Source organism: Sorex fumeus, unplaced genomic scaffold (genome assembly GCF_029834395.1).
Source record: "Sorex fumeus unplaced genomic scaffold, SorFum_2.1 ptg000316l, whole genome shotgun sequence".
NCBI lineage: Eukaryota > Metazoa > Chordata > Mammalia > Eulipotyphla > Soricidae > Sorex > Sorex fumeus.
Window position 1 is genome coordinate 123,540 of NW_026606373.1, and position 25,981 is coordinate 149,520.

The 25,981-nt window shown below is 55.2% G+C and overlaps 1 protein-coding gene across 1 annotated transcript; it reads left to right on the top strand.

Moving 5' to 3' along the window:
* The first annotated feature begins 371 nt into the window (after nucleotides 1-371).
* On the top strand, nucleotides 372-24,307 carry LOC130018891 (uncharacterized). The gene is made up of 22 exons (XM_056109570.1): nucleotides 372-542; nucleotides 2,946-3,224; nucleotides 3,599-3,732; nucleotides 4,936-5,178; nucleotides 5,680-6,090; nucleotides 7,841-8,029; nucleotides 9,783-9,792; nucleotides 14,675-14,956; nucleotides 18,032-18,133; nucleotides 18,185-18,286; nucleotides 18,389-18,490; nucleotides 18,593-18,694; nucleotides 18,746-18,847; nucleotides 18,950-19,051; nucleotides 19,154-19,255; nucleotides 19,358-19,459; nucleotides 19,511-19,612; nucleotides 19,715-19,765; nucleotides 20,620-21,224; nucleotides 22,139-22,300; nucleotides 22,548-22,730; nucleotides 24,151-24,307. The coding sequence occupies exons 2-22, from the start codon at nucleotides 2,960-2,962 to the stop codon at nucleotides 24,157-24,159; spliced, it is 3,462 nt and encodes a 1,153-aa protein (XP_055965545.1). The 5' UTR covers nucleotides 372-542; nucleotides 2,946-2,959; the 3' UTR covers nucleotides 24,160-24,307.
* Nucleotides 24,308-25,981: the final 1,674 nt, after the last annotated feature.

Consider the following 25,981-nt stretch of genomic DNA (forward strand, 5'->3'; position numbering starts at 1 on the left):
CCCCCTTGCTGGCTGCAGCCCTGCAGGGGTTTCAGGGTGCGCCCTCGCTCCCAGGGAACTCCGCGGAGGGAGAACAACCCCATGTGCAGAGAGCAAAAGAGTCCCCTGCCTCACAAAGACACGGACCCTTCCCCAACCGACGGGAAGGAGGCGCAGAGCAGAGGCAGGGGACACGCAGGCCCACGAAGACCAGGGCACCAGCACTGAGGAGGCGCCCTCAGCCCAGCCAGCGCTGACAGGAAGGGCGGGGGATGGGGCCAGGCAGGATTTTGGAAAACGCTTCAGTTCCTCTGCCCCCAGGAAACCAAAACTCCTGCCCCAGCTGGGAGGAGTCAGCCTCAGAGGGGCAGGCCAGCACTTGGTCTCACAGTTCCATTCAGCCTGGTCCCTCTCTCTCTCCCTCCCTCTCCTCTGCCCGGAAGCAAAGCCCCAGGCCTGCTTGGCCCACTCTGCTCCTGCCTCCCCTGCCATCCTCAGCCACCACTGCCTCAGTTCCCCTCGGCTGGGAGACCCGAGACCCAAGCACCAGAACACAGGAGAGGGTGAGTCCTGCCAGAACTCCCGGACCCCAGGACTGAGGAAGGACTGACCCTTGTCCTCCTGAGCAAGGGGGGGGGGGGGGGGGGCTGGGGGGGAGGGGGGCATGAGAGGGGGCAGGAAGGGAGGAGCAGGGGTTGCATCACTCAGGGAGGGGCAGAGGGACTGTCTCTGCCCCACCCCGCCTAGGGTCTCACTAGACCCTCCCTCTCCAACCAGAAAAGAGCCAGAGAGACCCAGTGAGCATCTCCCGTCCCCAGGGGGAGACTCTGCTTGGAGCAGCCTGAGCTGAGCCCTTCCAGAGGCTAGAAGCTCCTTCCCACAGGGCTGCTTGTCAATCCTCCAGGAGACCAGGGGACACTTTCCTGAGCACGGGGTGAGGGTTGCCTCACTAATGGGCAGTTTTCTGGGTTCTGCCCAGGGTCCACTTTGAGCCACACATTCAGATCATTCAGTTTCATTTCTTCTTGCAGGAAGCAAATCTTACGGTCGTGTCAACCCTGCAAATTCTTGTGGGTGCATTTGAACAGGGACTCAGCTAAGTAGGATTCTCCCCTGGGTCCATCCAGATTCTCCACTCTCCATCTCTCTGTCGCCATTTGCAAAACTTCATCTGGGCTTCAACTTTCTTTCTCTGCCAAAGTATATCGAAACTTTCTTTTTCACAGAGGCTCACATCCTGTTCTTTCTCTCAGGGAGGGATTGGCCCACTAGCCAACTGAACTCAGCCCCTTACTCTCTTCCTGATGCATTAAACGACTTTTACCTTGTTTGCCTTTTAAAAAATAAAATAATGGGGCTGGAGCAATAGCACAACGGGTAGGGCATTTGTCTTGCCCTGGTTCAATTTACAGCATCCCATATGGTCCCCCGAGCACCGCCAGGAGTAATTCTTGAGTGTGTGAGCCAGGAGGAACCCCTGTGCATCGCTGGGTATGACCCTAAAAGGAAAAAAAAACCCACAATAGTAACACCGTACCAAACAGTCTCCCATTGCAGGCTTTGCAACTCTTCTGCCTTTTCACCATGTTGGTGAACACCAGAAGAGAATTTCTGCTCTTGCCATGGAAAGGTCATCTTGGCTGGCTCTAAAATCCTCCTCTCAAGTGATTCTCCTGCTGGAGAGGTTGCAGGCTCCTGTCTGGAAGCCTCCGGGACACCTCAGTTCTGGAGTTGTGCCTATGGAAGGCTGGAGGGGCTCTGGGGCCCAGGAGGGAGAGTGGGACGGGGGCCCAGAGGCCTGGGAGGACTCAGGGAAGTGCTGGTGCTTCTGCACAGGCCTCACAGGAAGACCTCGAGGTGTGGGTGGACGCCTGCCCCTGCTGTCTGCTGAGGAGTTGGCCCTCGCAGGTGGCAAACTAGATCCTGTTTTCTGTTCTCTTATGCAGAGTTATGATAGGCCAGGCGCTGCCATGGGTGCCGCCTCTCTCAGGACAGGGCCGTGGGGCTCAGTGCTGCAGCACCTGCATCTCAGGGACTGTCAGAGGTTTCAGTTCCCTCTGGGAAACCCCCTGTGGGTCCTTCACATGCTGCCAGCAGTGCCCAGCAGGGAGCTCAGGGCCTCCTGAGACTGAGCCCGCCCCCTTTTCCTCTGGCCCTCTTTCCCTCCCATTAGGTACTTTTATCTCCTTTTGCAAACACAGGGCAGCTTCTACCCTGCACTGGACCGACTGCTGAACCCCTCTGTTTGGGTAGCATTTTCTCTTTCCTAATCCCTCCTGGTTAGCGGTCAGTGAACCTGGTTTTCCGTTTGATTTACAGGCATTCCGCTTAGTCAAATGTTAGTCTGGGTCCAGTCCTTAGTCCAAATGCTAACCTCTTCGCTCTGAGGGCCATATCCTGCATCATGGCGGGAAGGGAGGGTTCTGGGAAGAAGCCCCATGGCACAAAAATGTCCTTCACACTGGGGACGTGGCAAGGTGCCCAAAGCGGCCAGGGCTGGCCCGTCGAGCCCCAAATCCATGGTCCTGAGGAATGGACTCAGATTGGCGGCAGAGATGACACTTTTGGCGAAGACAAGGAGGCTCACTCGAACTAGCTCCATGCAAACAGGAGAGAGGCAGAGAGTGGACAGGCCTCCGTTTCACCAAGGGGGAATGTCGAGGAGCAGTCTGTCCTTAGGAGAGGGCCCAGGGGAGCTAATGCCCAGTCAGCCCCTGAGGGCTGCGGAGGTCCCTGGGGACATTCTGGGCATGAACTGACACCGAGCCCCCCACTCCACCCCAGAGCTCATTCTGAACCCTGGTGGGGTGCAAGGCCCTGAGCTCACGGGTGCTCACGGGGCCCTTCTCCTTGCACAAGCCTCTCTGCCGCCTCTTCCAGCATGCTGGGCCCTGTGAGTCCAGGGCAGATGGCACCAGGCCGGCTCAGGCTGTCCCAGTCCCTATGACACCCCATCCCTCTCCCAGGCTCCCTGTGACAGATGGCGATGGAGTATAAGAAAATCCTCCTGCACAAGGGGCTGAAGATGCTCACTGATTACCAGTTCCGAACAGTCAGGTGCTTACTGGCGGATGAGTTACAGCTGACCCCCCAAATGAGGGAAGACTCGGACAGAATTAAGATCGCAGACCGGATATTCTCCAAGTTCCCAGGTGCTGCATCTGTGGACAAGCTCATCGACACCCTCAAAGATGATCCAGAGCTCAAGGAATTTGTGGACTCCTTGAGAAAGGAGAAGCAAAATGGTAATGGAGACCTCCTGCGCCCGGCTCATGCCAGGGGTGGGAGTAGGGGCGGGACGTGCGATGACTTGGGGGTCAGCTGTATCGGGATGCTGTGGGGGTGTTTGGGGTGAAGGGAAGGCAGCTGCGCATGAGATCTGGCTGCATGCTTGAACCGGGGACCTCAGGGGTCCCCGTGCATCAGCAGCAGGGTTTCCCTACTGGTTCCCGCACTAGTAGATTTTGCTGTGGGGTCTCTGGCCCCTCAGGGGGCCTGAGTGCGGAGGGGCAAGGCAGAGGGCGGGGCAGGTAGGCCTGGGGTCCAGACAGGAAGTATGGGGTAGACAGAGCACCGAGGCCTGGCCCCCTTCCATGCTCACCTGCCCTCTTGTTGTCAGTGAAAAGGAGACTCAAGACCACAGGAGAGAAGGCAAGGAGCAGGCAGCAGGACGGAGCGGGGCCCTCGGCACCTCTGAGCAGCCCGGATGGCCCAAAGCCACCCCAAGGAGCAGCAGAAGACTCTGTGGCCCAGGTCAGCCCGGGGGTAGCCCTGTGTCCCCAGGAAGGGAAGTCAGGCACAGGATACCAAGCAGAGGAACAGGGGCTCAGTTCCCCATACCTGGCAAGAGAGGCTCGGGGCTAGGGGCACCTCAGCTGTGCATTCCCTCCTCGCACACACAACCCCAGAGACAGACAGAGACAGAGAGAAAGACAGAGAAATATCAAAGGAGACAAACAGAAAGTCAGAAACAGTAAGAGACAGAGAGACAGAAACAGACAGACACAGACGCAGAGAAACATAGAAACAAACAGCAATAGACAGACAGAGATAGACAGACAAAGAGACAGAGAGAGAAAGAGATAGAGAGACAGAGACAGACAGAAACAGGGAGACAGAGACAGGTACAGAAACAAACATACGTGAACCGATGATACAGATGAGATAGACATAGAGACAGAGACAGACAGAGAGATACATAGATACACAGAGACATACAGAGGCAGAGAGATACACAAGACATAGAGACAGACAGATTCAGAGAGATATAGAGATATAGAGAGAGACAGAGAACCAGAGATATATAGAGACACAGAGACAGACAGAGAAACAGAGACAGATGGATAGACAGAGAAAGGGAGAGAGATAGACAGGAGAGAGACAGGGTCAGAGAGATAGAGAGGCTAGAGGAGACAGACAGACGAACGGCCCAGAGAGCATAGAGACAGCCGTAACATTTAGAGCCTGGGTCTGAGTCGAGGCTGGGGTGGGGCCCGCAGGACACAGCTGTGTACTGAGCCCTGCTCACACACCTACACACTGTCTTAGCTCGGTGCCTTCTGAGTGGCAGGCGGGTGGGGGCACCAGGTGCCCTCTAGGGGCACCTTTCCCAATTGTTTCTCGGGCTCCTTCCTGGGGTTCCCTCTGGGACGGGTTAGGGTTCCCCACAGTGGACCTCAAGTTTCTCCAAGACAAAAGTCACCAAGTGAAATCAAAGTTCCGAGGTTTTATTTATTCTTGGTGGGGGTCATACCTGGCGATGCTCAGGGGTTCCTCCTGGTTCTGCACTCAGGAATTAGCCCTGGCTTTGCTTGGGGGGCCCTATCGGATGCTGGGGATTGAACCCAGGTTGGCTGTATGCAAGGCAAACGCCTTCCCCCCTGTGCTATTGCTCCAGCCTTACTTCTGTGCTTTGAGAGCTGGGGACTATTCATGAGAAAACGTATTCACTTCCAGAAAAGAAAACACAACACGGAAGGAGAAAAAGGTGTGAAAAAGAACAAGGGGGCCCAGATGTCCAGCAAGGCCCCCTATCCTGTTGGTGCCAGCCCTTCCAGAACCCAAACGGCCACCAGGAGCTTCTCACCAGACACCAAAAACTACCCAACAGCCACCCCGATCTTCCAACTTGACAAGCCAAGTATCCTGCCAACCATGCCAAGCTCAGTGTCCATGGCATCCTCCACATCCTTGACCGAGGTATACTCAGACCCAGTGACCCAGTGACAGTGATACAGGCCTGACTCCCCATGTGTAAATCAGCCTGCTTGGGAATGGGGCCCCCAAGTCAGGGACATTGTTCACTTGGCTTGGCCACCTCCAAAAACGCTGCTAATCAGATTCTCCCTGACCATCCTGGGCCAGTCCCAGAGGTCACTCCCTGCAGCATTGGGGTGCCCTGCCGGGGCGGGGACTAAGGCAGGGCGTCTGCTCAACCCTGGCATCTCAGTATGCCTGACTCTTCTTTTGAGTACTTGGTGAACCTACCCATTCTTTACAGGCTCTAACTGGTACCATGTTAATTCAGGGCTGATTCTGTTGCAACTGGGACTCTCAGATCAGACCCTGAGCCCCCACCTGGCAGACTTTCCCAGCCCCGCTACCTACTCCAGCTCCAAATCGCTCGAGTAGAAATGCAAGCTTGCATCTCTGCTCCAGCCAGGAGGTTTATTGCTCTGTTTCTGTCTATCCCAAATTCAGAGCCCGTCAGCTGCAGCTAAGGTCGCTGAAGACAGAAAAACCCTATCCCAGGGCCCCGTGACCGTCCTGGTGCTGGAACGCAGCCAGCGATTCAATTATGAGTTTATGGGACAGGGCCACGCCTTCATGTTCTACGCCACAGTGGCCACGGAGAGTCAGTTCTTCTGGGTGAAGGTCTTTCACGACACTCTGTGGTACCTATTCACAGAGAACGCGGTTCTCACCATCTCTGGTCACTCTATCTGCAGAGGGACCCTGGAGGTCAGTGAGGCCTCCGTAGTGTCTCCCACTACTGCCCTGCTCCAGGTCCCAAAGAGCGTCATGAAGAGGGCATGCGAGCCTCCCAAGATCGACGACCTGTGCAAAGCTGTGTCAGGGACACCCGTATATGGGCGGTACAAGGTGGTCAAGGTACGTGTGAGACGGTTCTGCCGCACCTCCAGCAGCACCTGTGTTTGCTTGCCTGTCTCCCAGGTCATGTACTGCTCACAGAGACCCTCCACTCCCTCCTGACTAGAGGAAGACTTCTCATGGGGCACAGGGACTGCCTCCCTGAGAATTTATTGCAAAAGGTCGACTGGGTCATGTCCTGCTCTTGTGATCCGTCTCTACTTGCACAGACAGGACAGAGCTTGCTCCTGAGAGCACGTGCCAGGCCGGGGGCGCAGTGTTTAAATGACCAGTCCCAGTCACCACTAGGGTGGGACTCTGGCCAGACTGGGCTGTGCTCTCACAGGGACGCACAGCGTGCAGCTTTTTGATGCTGCCTCCTTTACACACTCATTCACCGATTCTTCACGAACAGGTTCTTGAGTACTGAAAAGTAGAGAAATTCATGAGAGTTAAGATCTCTGGTTGGCAAATTCTCTTGTTTACCAAAATATGCGCTGGGGCCATAGCACAGAGGTTGGGGCATTTGCGTTGCATGCGGCCGAACCGGGTTCAATTCCTCTCCTCTCGAAGAGCCCGGCAAGCTACCGAGAGTATCCCGCCCAAATGGCAGAGCCTGGCAAGCTCCCCGTGGCGCATTCGATATGCCAAAAACAGTAACAAGTCTCACAGTGAAGACGTTATTGGTGCCCGCTCGAGCAAATCGAAGAACGGGTGGACAGTGCTATAGTGCTAACAAAATAAAAAGGCAAAAGGTTGGAGGCTGGCGAGACAGCACAGTGGGTAAAGCACTTGCACTGCATGCAGCCCACCCGGTTTGACACCCGAGCACCACCAAAAGTGATCCCCGAGTACAGAGTAAGCCCTGGGCACCATCAGGAGTGGCCAAACCCCACACCTAGCCCCTACAAAAAAGAAAAAGAGGCCAAGAGTGTTACTGACTTGCTCACTTGCCAACTCAAGGTACAGGATGCTGGGATCTATTTAATCCTCCCTAGCAGACACACCACGACTCATTCCCAGAGGACGTGCTGCATCGAGCCTCATTCTGTGTCCCAAGAGGCTGTCGCTCTCCACTGCTTTCCGACACTGCCCTTAGCTGCCATCCACTCCCACCCACACTCTCTCATGGACTTGATCAGGGATAGCTTCAGTAAGGTGTGAAATGTGACCCACCGGTCCGAGGCCAAAGGGATAAGATATCAGAGAAAAAAGGGCAGAGAAGAGAGGAAAGAGGGAGGAGAGGGAAGAATCTCCGTGGGCCTTCTTTGTTCTAGAAACTCGCAATCAGTCTGTGGAGTGAACAGCGGTAGCCCAATAATCTCTGCAAACAGGCAGGCACCAAAGATACCTCCATGACTTTCCAATTCCCCTGATTGGTTTTAAGGAACCAATCTCCCCTAGGGTAGAAGTCAGGAAGGAGGAAAATTAAGAATTAGCACATCGGGACTGGAGCAATAGCACAGTGGGTAGGGCATTCGCCTTGGATGTGGCCGACCCGGGTTCGATTCCCAGCATCCCATACGGTCCTGCCAGGAGTAATTCCTGAGCGCCTGAGCCAGGAGGAACCCCTGTGCATTTCCAGGTGTGACTCAAAAAGTACATAGAAGCACTAGAATGGCAGCAGAGATAATCAAGGTGTGCAGGTGTGAGGGGGACTGCCTGAGTCCCCGCATCACACAGTTCCTCTTCCTGCTGCTCACATGACCTCTTCCTCACACACAGGGAGGTCACTACCCTCTAGAAACTAAATGTTCCGCTTCTTTTGCAGAAAATAGAGAATAAGAAGAACACCATCTATGAGATTAAGGATAAGACAGGGAGCATAGAAGTGGTGGGGAGCGGACAGTGGTACGGGCTTCCCTGTGAGCCAGGGGACCAGCTGCAGCTCTTCTGCCTCCGAGTGAGGACCGTCAAAAAGAAGACGATCCTGATGTGCGAGAAACACAGCCTCATCCAGGTGGGGATGCTTTGGGGGGCTCTCCATGGGGGTCAACGGCAGTATTGAGGTATCGGGAATTCTGTCCACACACCGCCAGAGTAGTGCCCTGGGACCCATCTTGCAGAGAGATTTAAAGAGCTTCTGCTGAACCACAGTGCCCAAAAGGAGGGAGAGGCAGAGGGGAAGGGAGAGAGAAAGAGAAAGAGAAAAAGTGCCTGCCATTGAGGCAGGCCCTTGGGGATGGGGGTGAAGGGAGGGAACTTGGGACACTGGTGCAGGGAAACGTACAGTGCTAGGGAGATGGGTGTTGGAACGCTGTACGAATGAAACCGATCATGAACAGCTTCCTAAGGATCTATCTCACAGTGATTCCATTTTAAGATCTTTCAAAAGAGAGAGAGAGATAGAGAGAGAGAGAGAGAGATGAGAAAAGAAAACATAAGAAGACATCAAACATGTGCCGTCCACTCACCTCATCATTGAGGAGTGAAGCTCAGCTTGGACGGCTGATCAGAGCAGGGTTGCTCCCTCCCGCCGCCCCGAGTCAGGAACTGGCTTCCTGGGGCCTTCACAGTCCAGGAGCATGTCAGCGCTACTGGGGGGCCACGCACTCATCTTTACCCCCAGCACACCCCCTTAGAGAGGCGGCATCACCTGCTGTAAGGACTATGTTCCCAGCAGGTGAAGGCTCTCGCGAGACCTTTGGGAGGCAAAGGGTGTCCAGCAGTATGTGGTTCTCTGCCTGTAGGGGTCAGGGACCAGGAGGGGAGGTGGGACCATGTACCCTGGCTTTGTCACACGTAAGCGTGTGCGAAGAGTACTCCCTGGGAGATTACACACACTGAAGAACACTTCCTCACACTGTTAGCCAGACACGGTCTGCTAACCAAACACACATAAGAAAAACAAATCAATGGTTCTTATAAACATCAATGCAAAAACTCCCCAAAATTGGGCAAATCAAATGCAGCAACAAATCAGGAAAATAGTATATGACCAGGTAAGGCTCTTTCAGGGATGCTTCAATCTGTACACATCCTTGCCTGTCATGCCTTAATCACACACACACACACACACACACACACACACACACACACACACACACACAGTGAGCGGTGAGTCTCTGGGTATTTCAGAAAATGCAGAGAGACCAAGGTAAAGGAGAAGGATATGACGAGCTCAGGAAAAAAGTCATCTGTGGGAAAGGGTCTGAGTACTGAGGCCAACACGCAGCTCGGGTCCGGTTGCAGACCGGTAGTGACACACCGAGCAGCTCCTCTGCTTGCACACCTGCTGCCAGAGAGAGGGAGGCACGTGGGCAGGGAGGACGCGCAGACTCAGCCAGGTGCCCGGCAAGGGCTCAAGCCGTGAATCTAAGAAAAGAGTCCAACAGTCCCTCCACTAGAACCTGCCACGGGCACGCATGGCACAGCGACAGGGGCCGTGGGCTCAACACGCAGACTTTGTGACCCTCCCCCAGGAGACCCACCAGGAGGGAGCTGCTGAGGTCAGCCTTAGAGTCTTCCCAGTGGTCAGCCCTGGAGGCAGCCACCACCTTCCTGAGCTGGACCCGGGACACGCACACCAGGTTCCAGACGATGGAGTGAAGGATTCCAACTAGAAGGAATGGAGAGAGAGGGGCAGAGGCTTCCAAGGGCATGGGGAGAGAGGAGAAGGGGATCAGCTGGGGAAGGAGACTTTGGTAGGGGGACGGGGGTCACCAGAGCCCAGGCAGCAACAAGGTCTCATTGGTCTTCTCGTTTCTCCTCAGGTGGTCGAGAGTAAGAAAACCAAGAGCCCAGGGTGCGGGGACAACAGCAATATTACAGCGGGTTCGATTCTCATATGATCCCCTGAGCACCACCAGGAGTGATTATTCTGTGCAAAGCCAGGAGGAACCCCTGATCATCACCAAATATGACTAAAATGCAAAAAAAAAAAAAAACAAGAAAAAAATGAACCCAGGGTTCCAGGATAAAGTCAACATGCAGGTCCAGCTGATAATGTCACCCCACTAGGGCCATCAGGGTCCCTGAAAGACCAGAGCCTCCCTGTGTGTCCCCGGAGACAGCCAATGCTCTGGGCAGTCTGCCTCCTGATCACACTTTTTTTAAAAAATAAAAGCCTTTCTCTGTGTGTCTGTATTTTTCTATGCTTTCTGTGTTTGCTTCCATTGAGCCCGGGAAGTGAGTTGAATTTGGGGCCATGGGGTCACCCCAGCGGTGTTCAGGTCCCCGACTCTGTGTGAGGAATCACTTCTGGCAGGGCTCAGGAGACCATACTGGTAGCGGAGGACTGAACTCGCATCAGCTGCCCGGAAGGCAAGGGTCCTGAACCACTGCCTGCCTGCTCGCGCTCCAGCCTCAGGAAGTAACTTGGACTGAAATTCCTGTGCTTAAAGCAAGTGTTTGGGGCTGGAGCCATAGCACAGCGGGGAGGGCGTTTGCCGTGCACGCAGCCGACCGGGTTTGATTCCCAGAATCACATAGGGTCCCATGAGCACTGCCAGGAGAAATTCCTGCGGTCATGAGCTGGAAGAACCCCTGATCATCACCAGGTGTGGTCCGAAAAGCAAAAATAATAAATAAATAAATCAAAGGCAAGTGTTTGGTCTCCTGGACTAGAGTGGCTGGAGGAGGCAGCTGATGCCCCCAGTGGTCACAGGGGCAAATAGACAGGGGCATACTGGGCACAGGGCAGAGGGGGACATGGTGAGGGGGTGGTGCACAGGGTGGGGTACCCAGGGAAGGGGGCAGATTAAAGGGTTTGAGAGGGCCAGAAGCTGAGACCACGGGATAAGCAGCACAGGGTTGAGGCAAAGGGTGAGGGACCCTATAGCTCCAATAAGAGTGTTCAGGTCTGTCCAGCGGCCACCTCAGGGTCAGAGCATAAATCATAAGCCCTGGGGTTCTCTGTCTGTGAAAGTCCCCCTGCAGGCTGCAGCCCTGAAGGGGCTTCGGGCTCTCTCCCAGGGGCACTCACAGAGAGATAACAACCCCGGGTACAGAGAGCAGAACCATTTGACTGGCCTATCCTCCCTCCCCACGAAGACTCACACCCTCTCCCGACAGACAGGGAGGAGGCCCAGAGCAGAGGCAGAGGACACACAGGCCCTGGGAGGAGGGTTCCCCTCGAGGACCTGGGCGCTAGAACAGAGGAGGTGCCCTCAGCCCAGCCAGCACTGACAGGAAAGGCAGGGGACGGGGCCAGGCAGGCTTCTGTGGGAAACACATCAGTACCTCAGCTTCCCGGAAACTGAAACTCCTGCCCCAGCTGGGAGGAGTCAGCCTCAGAGGGGGAGGCCAGCACTTGGTCTCACATCTTAGCCCAGCCTGGTCCAGCTCTCTCTCCCTCTCCTCCGCCCTGAAGCAAAGACCCAGGCCTGCTGAGCCCACTCTGCTCCTGCCACTTTGGCCATCCTCAGTCACCGCCACCTCAGTTCCCCTCAGGCTGGGAGACCCGGGCCCAAGGCACCAGAACACACGAGAGGGTGAGTCCTGCCAGAAGTCCTGGAAGATAGAACTTGGGGGGAACTGACCCTTGTCCTCCTGGAGGAGGAGGGCAGAAGGGAGGGGCAGCGGTTGCATCACCCAGGGAGGGGCAGAGGGGCTGTCTCTGCCCCACCCCGCCTTGGGTCTCACTAGACCCTCCCTCTCCAACCAGAGCAGAGCCAGAGAGACCCAGTGAGCATCTCCTGTCCCCAGGGGGAGACTCTGCTTGGAACAGCCTGAGCTGGGCCTTTCGGGAGACCAGAAGCTCCTTCCCACAGGGCCGCTTGTCGATCCTCCGGGAGACCAGGGGACCCTTTCCTGAGGACGGGGTGAGGGTCACCCCAGTAATGGGCAGTTTTCTGGGCTCTGCCCAGGATCCACTTTGAGTCACACATTCAGATAATTCCGTTTCATTTCTGCTTGCAGGAAGCAAATCTTACGGTCGTGTCAACCCTTAAACCTCCTGAAGATTCTTGTGGGTGCATTTGAACAGGGACTCAGCTAAGTAGGATTCTCCCCTGGGTCCATCCAGATTCTCCACTCTCTGTCTCTCTGTCGCCATTTGCAAAACTTCATTTGGACTTCAACTTTCTTTCTCTGCAAAAGTGTCTCAAAACTTTCTCTTTCACAGAGGCTCACATCCCGTTCTTTCTCTCCGAGCAGGATTAGCACACTAGCCATATGAACTCAGCCCCTCTCTTCCTGATGACCTTGACCTTGTTTGCCTTTAAAAATGACTTTGACCTTGTTTGCCTTTAAAAAATATATAATAATGGAGCAATAGCCCAGTGGGTAGGGCATTTGCCTTGCCCGATTCAATTTCCAGGATTCAAGCATCCCACAAGCACCACCAGGAGTAATTCTTGAGTGCACGAGCCAGGAGGATCCCCTGTGCATCGCTGGATGTGACCCAAAAAGGAAAAAAAAACGCATAATAATAACACCGTAGCAAAGAGTCTCCCATTGCAGGTTTTGCAAATCTTCTGCCTTTTCACCAATTATTTCTGCTCTTGCCATGCAAAGGTCCTCTTGGCTGGCTCTAAAATACTCCTCTCAAGTGATTCTCCTGCTGGAGAGGTTGCAGGCTCCTGGCTGGAAGTCTCAGGGACACCCCAGTTCCAGCGTTGCGCCTGTGAGAGGCTGGAGGGGCTCTGAAGCCCAGAGAAAGAGAGAGTGGGGCGGAGGCCCAGAGGCCCGGGAGGACTCAGAAAAGTGCTGGTGCTTCTGCACAGGCCTCACAGGAAGACCTCGAGGTGTCGGCAGGAAGACCTCAAGGTGTGGCCCCTGCTGTCTGCTGAGGAGTTGGCCCTCGCAGGCGGCAAACAAGATCCTGTTTCCTGGTGTCCTGTTCAGGGTCAGTGCCGGGGGCGGGGGGGGGGGGGGCGCAGTCATGGGTGCCCCCTCTCCCGGGACTGGGCTGTGGGGCTCAGTGCTGCTGTATCTGCATCTCAGGGACTGTCAGAGGTTCTGGTTCCTTCCAGGTAAAGCCCCTCTGTTTGGGTAGCATTTTCTCTTTCCTAATCCCTCCTGGTTCCTGGTTCGTGAACCTGGTTTTCCGTTTGATTTCCAGACATTCTGCTTATTCAAATGTTAGTCTTGGTCCGTCCCTTAGTCCAAATGCTAAGTTCTTCGCTCTGAAGGCTATATCCTGCAGCATGGCGGCAAGGGAGGGTTCTGGGAAGAAGCCCCATGGCACAAAAATGTTCTTTACACTGGGGATGTGGCGAGGTGCCCAAAGCGGCCAGGGCTGGGTGGTCGAGCCCTGAGTTCATGGTGACCCACAGGGTCACTTCTCAATCCTCCAGGAAATCAGGGGACACTTTTCTGAGTCCGAGGGGCTGGGCATGCCTTTCAGCATGGGCATGTCACAGGGAGTTCAGGATGCAAATCTTACAATTTTGTTAACTCTTGAACCTTATGCAGTTATTTATTTATTTATTTATTTTGCCTTTGTAACACCCGTGGATGCACAGGATTTACTGATGGTACATGCACACAGGAATTACTCCTGGCAGTGCTGGGGGGAACAAAGGGGATGCTGGGAATCAAACCTGGGTCGGCCGTGTGCAAGGCAAAAGCCCTCCCTGCTGTGCTATCACTCTAGCCCCTGTTCTGCAGATATTCGTGGGTATATTTGAGCAGGGACCTGCCTTCATAGGGCTGACTGGCAGGAATCTGGGGTGGGACACTTGTTTCCCTGGTCCCTCTGCTAAGGAGAGATCGCTCCCACCACATTCCCCCATGGTGGCCAGTGGGCCTCTCCCACCTAGCCAGGAGGCCTGTCCACTCTCCGCTCTCTCCTGTTAGCCAGGAGCCAGTTCCAGGGAGCCTCCTCCTCCTCCTCAGGAAGTGTCATCTCTGGCCTCATGGGGATGGACTCAGTCTGGGAGGATGGCCATGAGCTCCCCGCTGGGCACTGCTGGCAGCACAGTGAAGGACCCACAGGGCGTTTCCCAGAGGGAACTGAAACCTCTGACAGTCCTTGATATGCAGACACTGCAGCACTGAGTCCCATGGCTCAGTCCCGAGAGAGGAGGCACCCATGACAGCGCCCGGCCCATCATAACCCTGCATAAGAAACCAGAAAACAGGATCTAGTTTGCCACCTGCGAGGGCCAAACTCCTCAGCGAACAGCAGGGGCAAGCGTCCACCCACACCTCGAGGTCTGCCTGTGAGGCCTGGGCAGAAGCACCAGCACTTCTCTGAGTCCCTTGGGCCTCTGGGTCCCCCACTTCATTCTCTCTATCTCTCTGGGCCCCCAGGCCCCTCCAGTCTCCCACAGGCTCAATTCCAGATTTGGGGTGTCCCCAAGGCTTCTAGCCAGGGCCTGCAACCTCTCCAGCAAGAGAATCACTTGAGAGGAGGATTTTAGAGCCAGCTAAGATGACCTTTGCATGTCAAGACGTGGGGACATCCTGGGCACTGAGCAGAGAATTAACCCCCCACTCCCACCCCACAGGGTACCCTGGGAGGTGGAGGCTAGCTACATTGATGTGGGCGGCAGAGTCTGGCACTCACGGGTGTTCTACCAGGCATGTCTCCTGGGTCAAACCTCACTGCTGTCACCGCCTCATTCCAGTGACGGCTACACTAGGCCCTGAGTCCATAACAGGTGGTGGCAGAAAGGGTCAGGCCGGCTCACAGTCCCTGTGACACCCGTCCCTCTCCCAGGCTCCTCTCTGAGACACATGGATACGGAGTACAAGGCAATCTTCCTGAAGAATGGGCTGGAGATGCTCAGTGATTACCAGTTCCGAGCAGTCAAGTGCTTACTGGCCAGTCCTCTAAGACTGACACCCCACATGCAGGAGGATTATGACAGAATTCAGATTACAACCCAGATGTTTGCCCGGTTCCGGGGTGCTACATGTGTGATGCAGCTCATCGAGGCTATAAAAGGCGACAGAGAACTGGAGGGTCTTGTCAAGTCCTTGAAGCAACAGTTGGGGAAAGGTAAGCGCAGTCCCACCCAACTCTCCCCCTCGTCCCCATGGCCCCATGAGCCCTGCTCCTGGCTTTGGCCACTGTGATGCCACCATCATTGCAAACACAACTATGGGTCCGGGGGGGTTGCGTGGCAACAAAAGGAAGAGTGTCAAGGAATGGCCCAGACACCAGGACATTGATCACTGGACTTCCCATTAATCGTCGATTTGCTCAAGCGGGCGCCAGTAACGTCTCCATTTGTCCCTGTCGCGTGCTAGTGTAGCCCAATGGCGTTTGTTCATTCTAGGAACACGAAGAGCCTCAAACCGATCATTCATGATCTTGATGAAGAAGTCTGACCTTTTTTTTAATGTCCTGGTTTTGGCATATCCGTTGTGTATTCGATATGCCAAAACCAGGACATTAAAAAAAAAAAAAAAGAAGAAACACTCAGAACAGAAAAAAAATAGCCACACTTTGATTCTTTCTTTACGTACTTGCATATTGTCAATTCCTCTTTGTTTTTCGGGGACACATCAGGTAGTTCGCAAAACCTGCTTCTGGACATGGTTGTGGGTGTGTGCTGACGTGGTCTAGGGCAGATCCTGGGCAGCCTGCATTCGAGCCCCCACTGCAGCACCCAGAATTGTCCCCAGGTCCTGACTCACTCCTCTAGTAAGGCCTGTTCTGGGGTCACAGAGAGTGGACAGTGGGAGAAGCGCATGCTCTGCACGTGGCCAGTCTGGATTCTGTCCTGCTATCCCATATGGCTCCCTAAGAACCACCAAGAGTGATTCCTGAGTGCAGAGCCAAGAGAAACCCCTGAGCATCACCCAGCGTGGCCTGCAATAAAGACCTTTTCTCAACCATCTCCTCCTCCCAAAATGTTGAGGAGATCGTTGGATGATCATTTGGAGGAAGTAGTTGGGTGATAGATTGTTTCCTCCGAGGTGAGGAAATTTTCTTTGAAACCTTGGGATTGGGTTAGAGAATCAGTCACGGTCACAGTCACAGTCCTCCCGTTGTTCATCGATTTGCTCGAGCGGGCCCTGTAACATCTCCATTGGAGACTTTGTTGTTACTGTATTTGGCATACCGAACACATCACGGGTAGCTTGCCAGGCTCTGCCATGCGGGCGAGATACTCTCGGTAGCTTGCCAGGCTCTCCGAGAGGGGCGGAGGAATCGAACTCGGGTGGGCCATGTTGGCTGCGTGCAAGGCAAATGCCCTACCGCTGTGCTATTGCTCCAGTCCACAGGGTTAGAGAAACAAACAAAATATTCAATTCAAAGGCCAAAACTTCTCTCAGAAATCACTTCTACTTATACATTTTTAACACTATACCCAGAGAGACACCCAAGGGCCTGAGTCTGTAGGGCATGCCAGCGGGCAGGAGTGGGTGTTGCTGGACTAGGGCTGCAGAGACAGATGGACACTTGACAGATGGACAGGTGGAAGGGTGGATGGGAAGATGGACACATGGACAAATGGATGGATGGATGGATGAGCAGAAGGATAGATGACAGATGGATGCATGCATGGACAGATGAAAGAAGGGAGGGATGGACAGACGGGTGGCAGGATGAACACATGGACGGGTGTGGTGTTCACTCGCAGAAAGTCCTACGGGCCAGGGTTTGTGTGGAGCAAGGTGGTCTCCCTGGGCTGACCTGATACTGAGGCCATCGAGGCCTGACCACGCATACTTACACGTTCTCCTATTTCTCAGTGAGAAAGAGATTCGCAGAGAGAGCAGCAGCAGCACCAAAGAGAAAGAAGCAGGTGCCCAGGGTGGGCCCCTCAGCATCTGAGTGCAGCTCAAGTGGCCCAGGAGAAGCCCAAAGAGCAGCAGAGCCTCCGAGGGCCCAGGTCAGCAGTGAGGACTGTGGGTACCTGCAGAGCCGCGACCTGGGTCCAGAGAAAGCTCGATCCAGAGGAAGCCAACTCCTTCTGGTACAAAAGCCACTCACATCTCTCTCCTTTCAGGAAGAGAATACCTGGGCTCAAGAACAAAGCGAGCCCCACAGAAGCACAGCATATGGTGCCCCCAAGGACCCCCCTGCTGCAGCTGGAGCACAGCCGTGCGCTCCCAGGAACCCCCCGTCACCAACCTCTGCCCCGGATCCATCCTCGGTAGCCTCAGCCCAGGTGCGTTAGGCCCCTGCCCAGATCCTGGAGTCATGGCGGGAAAGTCTGGCCCATGGCCTTGAACTGAAGTGAAGTCGTTCTCCAAATGAGATTCTCGGCCATGAGAGTTCCTCCAGCAGGGCCCAGCATGCCAGAATTTCTCCCTCTGCCTCGCTACACGTGTGTCTCCCCTCTCTCCTGCTACATGTGTGTCTTCCCTACATGTATGTCTCCTCTCTGTCCCCTGTTACACGTGTGTCTCTCCTCTGTTGGAAGGCACTGGACAGAGGCAGCAAGGGGAGTCCGTGCTTGGGCTACGGGCCTCCGAGCACGATGTTCTCAGAAATGAAATGATGAGTCTTATCCAATGTTAAGAAGAAAATGACACTTTCAGGCCAAGAGAAGGCGGCGTTCCCAGAGCTCAGCTCTTCCAGAAACATCTGCAGCCAACCTGACTCCCACGCCTGCTCAGAACCCTCAGAAGCCCCTGTCCATCTGCGGCCAGACTGAGGTACCGTCTCCCATGTCTGATATATGGGGTTACCCAAGGCCAAGAACCCCGACAGTCCCCACTGCACACAGCTTCCCTCTGGGAGGAAACACTCACCTATGCAGGTGAGCTCCGGGCTGATCTGCAACCTCGGCTTCTTCGGGGTCATGGCATCAATATGGTGGGGGTGGGGGGCGGAGATCAGTGGATCCTAGTCTCAGCAAGGCCCTGTGAGAATCCTGCACCCCTGGGGAATAATCTCCTCTGTTCTCTGCAGGGTCCGCGTTCAGCTCCTCAGGCAGCCAGGACTCCCCTGGAGGCAGCCTTGCTCCATCTCCCTCCTCCAGCTCCTGCAGCTGCCACTAGCAGCCCCTCCACCCAGTCACCACCTGTGACCCACCACTCACCAGCCCAGAGCTCAGCCTCCACCCGGCAAACAGGTTCTGGTCCCCCATCATCATCCCAGAGGTCATCTTCTGCCCAGGTACCACGTACAGGCCCCCACTCGTCAGTCCAGAGCTCATCCACTCCCCAGAAACCACATTCTGCTCCCTCCTCATCATCCAAGAGGTCGAGCTCCACCCAGGTACCGCGTCTTGGTGACCCCTCATCAGTCAGAAGTATGACCTCCACCCAGATACTGTGTCCTGGTCCCCCCTCATCAACTGGGAGCACGAACTTAATCCAGCTACCACATCCTGGTACCCCTTCATCAGTCGGGAGCATGACCTCGGCCAAAGTACCATGTCCAGGTGCCCCATCATCAGCCGGAAGTGAAACCTCTGCCCCGGTACCATGTCCTGGTCCCACCTTGACAGCCATAAACACAACCTCGGCCCAGGTACTGCGTCCGGGGCCCCCATCATCAGCCAGGAGAATGACCTCTGCCCAAGTACCATGTCCTGGTCCCGCCTCATTAGCCGGAAGCAAGACCTCAGCTCAGGTACCAGGTCCTGGTCTCCCCTCATCAGCCAGGAGCAAGACCTTGGCCAAAATACTATATCCCGGCCCCCGCTCATCAGCCGGGAGCATGACCTCTTCCCAGGTACCACGTCCTGGTCCCTCCTCATCCACCGGAAGCATGACCTCTGCCCAGGTACCACGTCCTGGTTCCTTCTCATCAACTGGGATATTGACCTCTGCCCAGGTACCATGTCCTGGTCCCACCTTCACAGCCATAAGCATGACTCCGGCCCAGGTACCGCGTCCGGGGACCCCATCATCAGCCAGAAAAATGACCTCTGCCCAAGTACCATGTCCTGGTTCCGCCTCATCAGCCGGAAGCAAGACCTCGGCTCAGGTACCAGGTCCTGGTCTCCCCTCAACAGCCAGGAGCAAGACCTCGGCCAAAATACTATATCCCGGCCCCCGCTCATCAGCCGGGAGCACGACCTCTTCCCAGGTACCACGTCCTGGTCCCTCCTCATCCACCGGGAGGACGACCTCTGCCCAGGTACCACGTCCTGGTCCCTCCTCATCCACCGGAAGCACGACCTCTGCACAGGTACCATCACCTGGTGACTTCTCGTCAACTGGGATATTGACCTCTACCCATGTACCATGTCCTGGTCCCACCTTCACAGACATAAGCATGACTCCGGCCCAGGTACTGCATCCAGGGCCCCCATCATCAGCCAGAAAAATGATCTCTACCCAAGTACCATGTCCTGGTCCCATCTCATCAACCGGAAGCAAGACCTCGGCTCAGGTACCAGGTCCTGGTCTCACCTCATCAGCCAGGAGCAAGACCTCGGCCAAAATACTATATCCTGGCCCACTCTCATCAGCCGGGAGCATGACCTCTTTCCAGGTACCACGTCCTGGTCCCTCCTCATCCACCGGAAGCATGACCTCTGCCCAGGTACCACGTCCTGGTTCCTTCTCATCAACTGGGATATTGACCTCTGCCCAGGTACCATGTCCTGGTCCCACCTTCACAGCCATAAGCATGACTCCGGCCCAGGTACCGCATCCGGGGCCCCCATCATCAGCCAGAAAAATGACCTCTGCCCAAGTACCATGTCCTGGTTCCGCCTCATCAGCCGGAAGCAAGACCTCGGCTCAGGTACCAGGTCCTGGTCTCCCCTCAACAGCCAGGAGCAAGACCTCAGCCAAAATACTATATCCTGGCCCCCTCTCATCAGCCGGGAACACGACCTCTTCCCAGGTAACACGTCCTGGTCCGTCCTCGTCAACTGGGAGATCGACCTCTACCCAGGTACCAAGTCCTGGTCCCCCTCATCAGTCCAGGGCTCTTACCCCATCCCTTCTCCATTTCTTCTCCCCGATGACGTCGATTGCTGCTCTGCCATGTCAGCCCTGAAACCCCGCCAGCGGGGGATGCTTCTCCTGTCCCAGGGTCATTGTTCTGTGCTCTGGGAGCAAAAAATTGGGGTTCCAACTACAGCCCTTGGGCCTCCATACCATTGGCACTGGGACCACAGGGGCTGCCTCTGCCACTCAGGGTCTGAACACAAATTCTGTCTGCCCACAGTCTAGATATCTTGGCATCCCTGCCCCGACCTGGGCATTGCTCTGGAATCCAATGTCCAGCTCTGACCCAGAGCTGCCTTCCCCGCCCTACCACACACACAGCCGTGTCCACAGTGCCTGCTCCCACCTCCTTGTCCCGTGCCCGGGCTACTGGGGATGAAGACCTTATCCTGGCATGTCAGGAGTCTTGGGGTTCTGTGGCATGTCCTGGCATGTCAGCATTGGGGTTCTGGGGAGGAACTGGCAGCCGTTCCGTGCATGACACACTCACGGTGCTGCTTGCCCGGGCCGTCCCCTCCAGAGGATTGGGGGGCTGCCGCTGCTCTTCAACCCAGGGTCTCCTGGATACAGGGGTTTGCCTGAGGTCTGGGGACTACAGCTCTGCAGTGCGAGGGAGGTGATGTGCTGATATGCAGGGCCTTGGAACATCTGGTTTGACTCCCACCTTCTGACCCTCTTTACAAACTTCTCAAAGGATCTGAAAATGCAATTCTTGCTCCTCATCACGCAACAATCACTTCACAACACATGCCAGGCCAACCAGGGTCTGTGAGAAATGCCTCCCTCTAGGCTGAACCCTTGTGAAAGCAAAACACTCCACTTTCCAAACTCAGAACATGGGAAACAAGGAAAGAAATCCCATGGGCCTCGGGGTTCTCACCATTTCCTCTGCTTTCCTTGGCTTTTTCCGCGCGTCACCATCTCAGCCTCAGGCCCCGGGATGCCCATCTCTACTCCTGGAGTCAGAGTCGGTCTCACTGTCTGGCCTTCCTTCACAGTCTGCATCCAGGTTGGTGGGCACTTTCCAAGAGGAGGGCCAACAGGATCAGCGCAAGGAGATGCAGGTGCTGGACGTGACCGAGCCCTTCAGGTACCGCGAGGACCGCACTATGTTCCATGCCATCGTAGCCATAAAGAACCAGACACAGAATCAGATCGTCCGTGTGAAGGTCTTCCACGAGGGCTTCAAGACAAACTTTCTCCGTGGGAACATTCTGGTCCTCTCAAACTACATCGGCCACAGGGGTTTTGTGGAAGTGTACAAATGCACCTCGGTGGAGACAGTGGGGTACGCAGAGGTCCCTGAGTGGTTGATCAACATGGTCACTGAGACTCCAAAAATCAGTCACCTGCGCCAGGAAGCCCCAAACACCGTTGTGAACGGGGTGTTCCTGGTGTCAAAGGTAAACCCATGTCACAGTTTTGCAATATTTCCAATGCAGTCCCAGAATTGAAGAGCCTTGGGATGGTCTGTTAGCTCACTTCATGGGAGCATACATGGCGCTAACCCAAGGACTTTGAATCCTCATCCCTCATTGTTGTTTTGGTGATTATGGGTCATGCACTCGCTTGGTCACACAGGGCTACTTGGGCCCAAGTCCTAACCACAGGACCCTGGACTTTAATCAGAAATCTGGGCATCACCAAGACCAGAGTCAGACTCCTATGCAGCAAAGCAAGAGTTTTGCAAAACCACTCCATCAGCCCCACTGCAAGAACCACAAGTTGTTGTGGTTTTTCCTTTTTGGGTCACACCCAGCAATGATCAGCAGTTACTCCTGGTTCTGCACTCAAGAATTTTTTCCTGGTGGTGCTCAGGAAGCCAAATGGGATTTTGGAGATTGAGCAGAGGTTGGCCAAATGCAACGTAAATGTTGCCACTCCACTGTTCTATCACTCCAGCCCCAGAATCACAAGTTTAACTTGTAGTCAGTCAACTAAGTTCCTTGTCACAGGACTCATGGGGTCCAATAAGATGGGGGAAACCTCTTCAGAGCAGGAGAAGCGTCTTGCATGTTCTCCTCTGAGGAAGTCTCAGGCCAGTCCCTCAACCCCCAGCCTTGTTTTCCCATATCCCATGAGGACTTATCCCTTGCGGTTTGAGATCGCTTCTTTCTGGCCTCTGGAAGGGCACGAACACACATGCTTTTGAATAATTAGTGAGGAGAGAGCTGGGATCAGCACAAAGGGACCGAGGTGAGAGACTTGACTTTGGGGGGCCTTGGAGAATGAGGAGTAAAGCAGAGAAGATGACAGAGAAACAGGAAGTCACCACAGCCTCCTTTCCCCAGGACAGGATGGCGTGAATTGACTTTCTTCTGGGCTCCCCACAGCCATTTGTGCCCAGCCCCTCAGCAAATGTCAGCCCCTCACCCATAGTCCTTCAGGAACTTGCAGACACACACCTGAAGAAGATAAACTGGGAGTTGGAGCAGTAGCACAGCAGGGAGGGCATTGGCCCTGCATACGGCTGACCCAGGTCAATACCCAAAATCCCATATGGTCCCTCGAGCACCGCCAGGAGTAATCCCTGAGTGCATGAGCCAGGATTAACTCCTGTGCATCACCCGCATGACCCAAAAAGAAGGGAAACCACTAGGGGTTCAAAATGGGAGGGTCTCCTCCATAAAATAGTTGAAGCTCGGGGTGGCCCCTCCTCAGCTGTGGAGACATTGGTTCCTCCCAGGGTTCCCTGTCATCGGGCGGATGCCCACTCTGTCTTTCAGAAAGTTGTGCGGCACCCATGTGTCTATTACGAGGTCCAGGATGAGACAGGCACCATGCAGGTGGTGGTGTACGGACATCTGACCGGCATCCCCTGTGAGAGAGGCAACAGAATCCAACTCATCTGTTTTGAGCGAGGAGAAGAGCAGCACCAGATAAGATCTTCGATCCAAAGCTTTCTCAAGGTGGGAAGTTAGGGAACTTTATCCTTCCAAAGTAGAACTTTGAATCTTGATATGGGGCCAGGGAGAAGGGCCAAGAGCTGGATCACAAGCCTTGGGCACAGATCTCAAGTTTGATCCCTGGAAACACCCAAGCACCAGCAGCCCCAGCAATGCCCGGCTCGAGCCAGTGCCGAGAATCACGTTCCCCTGAGTACTGCTTGGCCGTCCCTAAACTGTGAGGCAGCTACTACAGCACTCCATCAGGGCGGAGAGCCCGCTCCATCCTTGCTCTTTTCCTATTCCAGACAGAACGGTTTTCCTTCTAGCCCTAAGTGTCACACCTGGCAGTGCTGGGGGGCCCCTCCTGTCTCAGAGCTTGAGACTTGCTGATGGGGCTTTGGGACCTGAAAGTCCTGGGGACAGAATCCAAGCCTCCCGCAGGCAAAGTTTGTGCCCAGCCTGCTGAGCCACCACCCGGGCCCGGGGTAAAGAATTTAAAAAAATATTTTTTGTCTCTTTGGATCAGGGGTTCTTCCTAGCTCTACCGTCAGGAATTACTTCTGGCAGTGCTTGGGATGCCTGAGGTCTTGGGACCATATGGGATGCTGGGGATGGAGCTCGCATCGGCTGTACACAGGCAAACACCCTGCCTGTTGTACGATAACTCCAGTCCTAAATTTTTTAAATTTTTAAATTATTTTTAGAGCATTCAAAAGACATTCGTGATTGAATTTCAGCCACACAGAGTTCTAACACACGTTCCTCCACCTGTGTGCTTTCCCCAGCCCCCTCCCATCACCCCCACCCCCACCCTCTGCCTGCCTCTTGTGAAGGCACTTGAGAAAATCTTAATCTTGGTGAGGAGAGGGACCTCTGAGGGCCCTTTGGCAACGAGATGCCAACTATTTGGGCATTTATCACAGCAACAGTGGCAGAAGCTTGGGGTCTCAAGGCACCCGTATTCCAGTGTCACTGAGGAACGCAGATGCCAGGCCTCAGTCTCCTGTCTCTGAAATGAGGAGAAACTTCCCTCTCAGGATGCTGACAAGAGCTCCAGGGTCCCTGGGCACCCAGATCACCAAGTGCCACCTCTGGTGGGACCCACAGCAGATGGAGGTCCCCAGCACACACTCACCGGGTGAGGGCCGGGGATGACCTAACACAGCAGAGGGTATTCAGCACAAGGAGACCCACCACAGAGCACTAGGACGCAGGCACAACCCCTGCCCCGCCCCCGCACTCTCCTCAAGCACCATCCAGCTCTCCTGAGGCCTGACCCTCTCCCACCTTTCCTCCCAGTCGGAACCCGCCCCCACCCTGCTCAGGGACCTCAACAATACACAGGGAGGGTCAGCACCACGTGGGGGCCAGGCTCTGAGGGAAAGACACACGTGGACAGGGGCAGAGGAGGAGACGCTCAAGTGTCCCTCCCCTCCCCAAGGTGATCTAGGACAGGAGCGGCACAGACATGGCGAGCCCACGTACTCTGCTGACCGCGATGCTGACCACCACGTGGACACTGACCACAGCAGCCCCTCATGCTGAACACAACGCTGACATGACGCTGACCATGGTCTTGACCTTGATGCTGACAGCAACACCGGCCTCGGCACTGACCGAGATGCTGACAGTGACACTGGCCGCGACGCCTGGGCAGAGGGACCACAGCACACAGTCGACCATCAGCTTGGAGCTCAGCATCCCTCAGTCTAGTACTGAATCCCATTGTTTTTTTTTACAAATGAAAGCCTTTTCCCTTTGTGTTTATATTTTTCTCTGCATCCTGCGTTTGCTTCCATCAAGCTCAGGAAGTGAGTTGAATTTGGGGGCGATGGTCAGGGCTCCAACTCTGTGTGATGAATCACCTCTGTCTCAGCTTGGGAGACTATTAGGGGAGCCGGGAATTGAACTTGGGTCAGCTGCCCGCAAGGCAAGGGCCTTGCCTGCTACCTGCCTGCTCGCGCTCCTGCCTCAGGAAGTAACTTGGACTGAAATTCCTGTGCTAAAGGCGAGTATTTTGGGCTGGACCCATAGCATAGTGGGAACGACCATTGCACTGCACGCAGCAGACCCGGGTTTGATTTCAAGAATTACATAGGATACCTTGAGCACTGCCAAGAGTAATTCCTTAGGGAATGAGCCTGGAGGAACCTCTGAGCATTGCCAGGTGTGATCCAAAAAGCAAAACATAATAAGTAAATAAATAAATAAATAAACAAGTGTTTGGTCTCCTGGACAAGAGTGGCTGGAGGAGGCAGCTGATGCGCCCAGTGGTCACAGGGGCAAATAGACGGGGGCATACTGGGTGTTGCACAGGGCAGAGGGGGACATGGTCAGGGGTGGTGCACAGGGTGCGGTACCCAGGGAAGGGGGCAGAGTAAGGGGTTTGTGAGGGGCACAAGCTGAGACCACGCATAAGCGGCACAGGGCTCAGGCAAAGGGTGAGGGACACTATAGCACCAATAAGAGTGTTCACGTCTGTCCAGCGGCCACCTCAGGGTCAGCGCATAAATCATAAGTCCTGGGGTTCTCTGACTAGGAAAGACCTCCTGCAGGTTACAGCCCTGAAGAGGTTTTGGGGGACGCCCTCGTTCCCAGGGACCCTGGGGAGGGAGAACAACCCCATGTGCAGGGAGCAGAACCATCCAACAGGCTTGTCCTCCCGCCCCACGCAGACACAGAGTCTCCCCCAATAGACAGGAATGAGAGAAGCGGGGGACACACAGGCCCTGGAGGTAAGGTCCCTCACGAGGACCCGGGCACCAGAACCAAGGAGGTATCCTCAGCCCAGCCAGAACTGATACGAAGGGCGGGGGACGGGGCCAGGCAGGATTTTGGGAAACGCTTCAGTTCCTCTGCCCCAGGAAACTGAAACTCCTGCCCCATCTGGGAGGAGTCAGCCTCAGAGGGGGAGGCCAGCACTTGGTCTCACAGCTGGGTCCAGCCTGGTCCAGCTCTCTCTCCCTCTCCTCCATCCTGAAACGAAGACCCAGGCCTGCTGAGCCCACTCTGCTCCTGCCACTTTGGCCATCCTCAGCCACCGCCACCTCAGTTCCCCTCAGGCTGGGAGACCTGGGACCCAGGCACCAGAACACATGAGAGGGTGAGTCCTGACAGAAGTCCCGGAAGCCAGAACTTGGGGGGAACTGTCCCCAGGGGGAGACTCTGCTCAGAGCAGCCTGAGCTGTGCCTTTTGGGAGACCAGAAGCTCCTTCCCACAGGGCCGCTTGTCGATCCTCCGGAAGACCAGGGGACCCTTTCCTGAGCAGGGG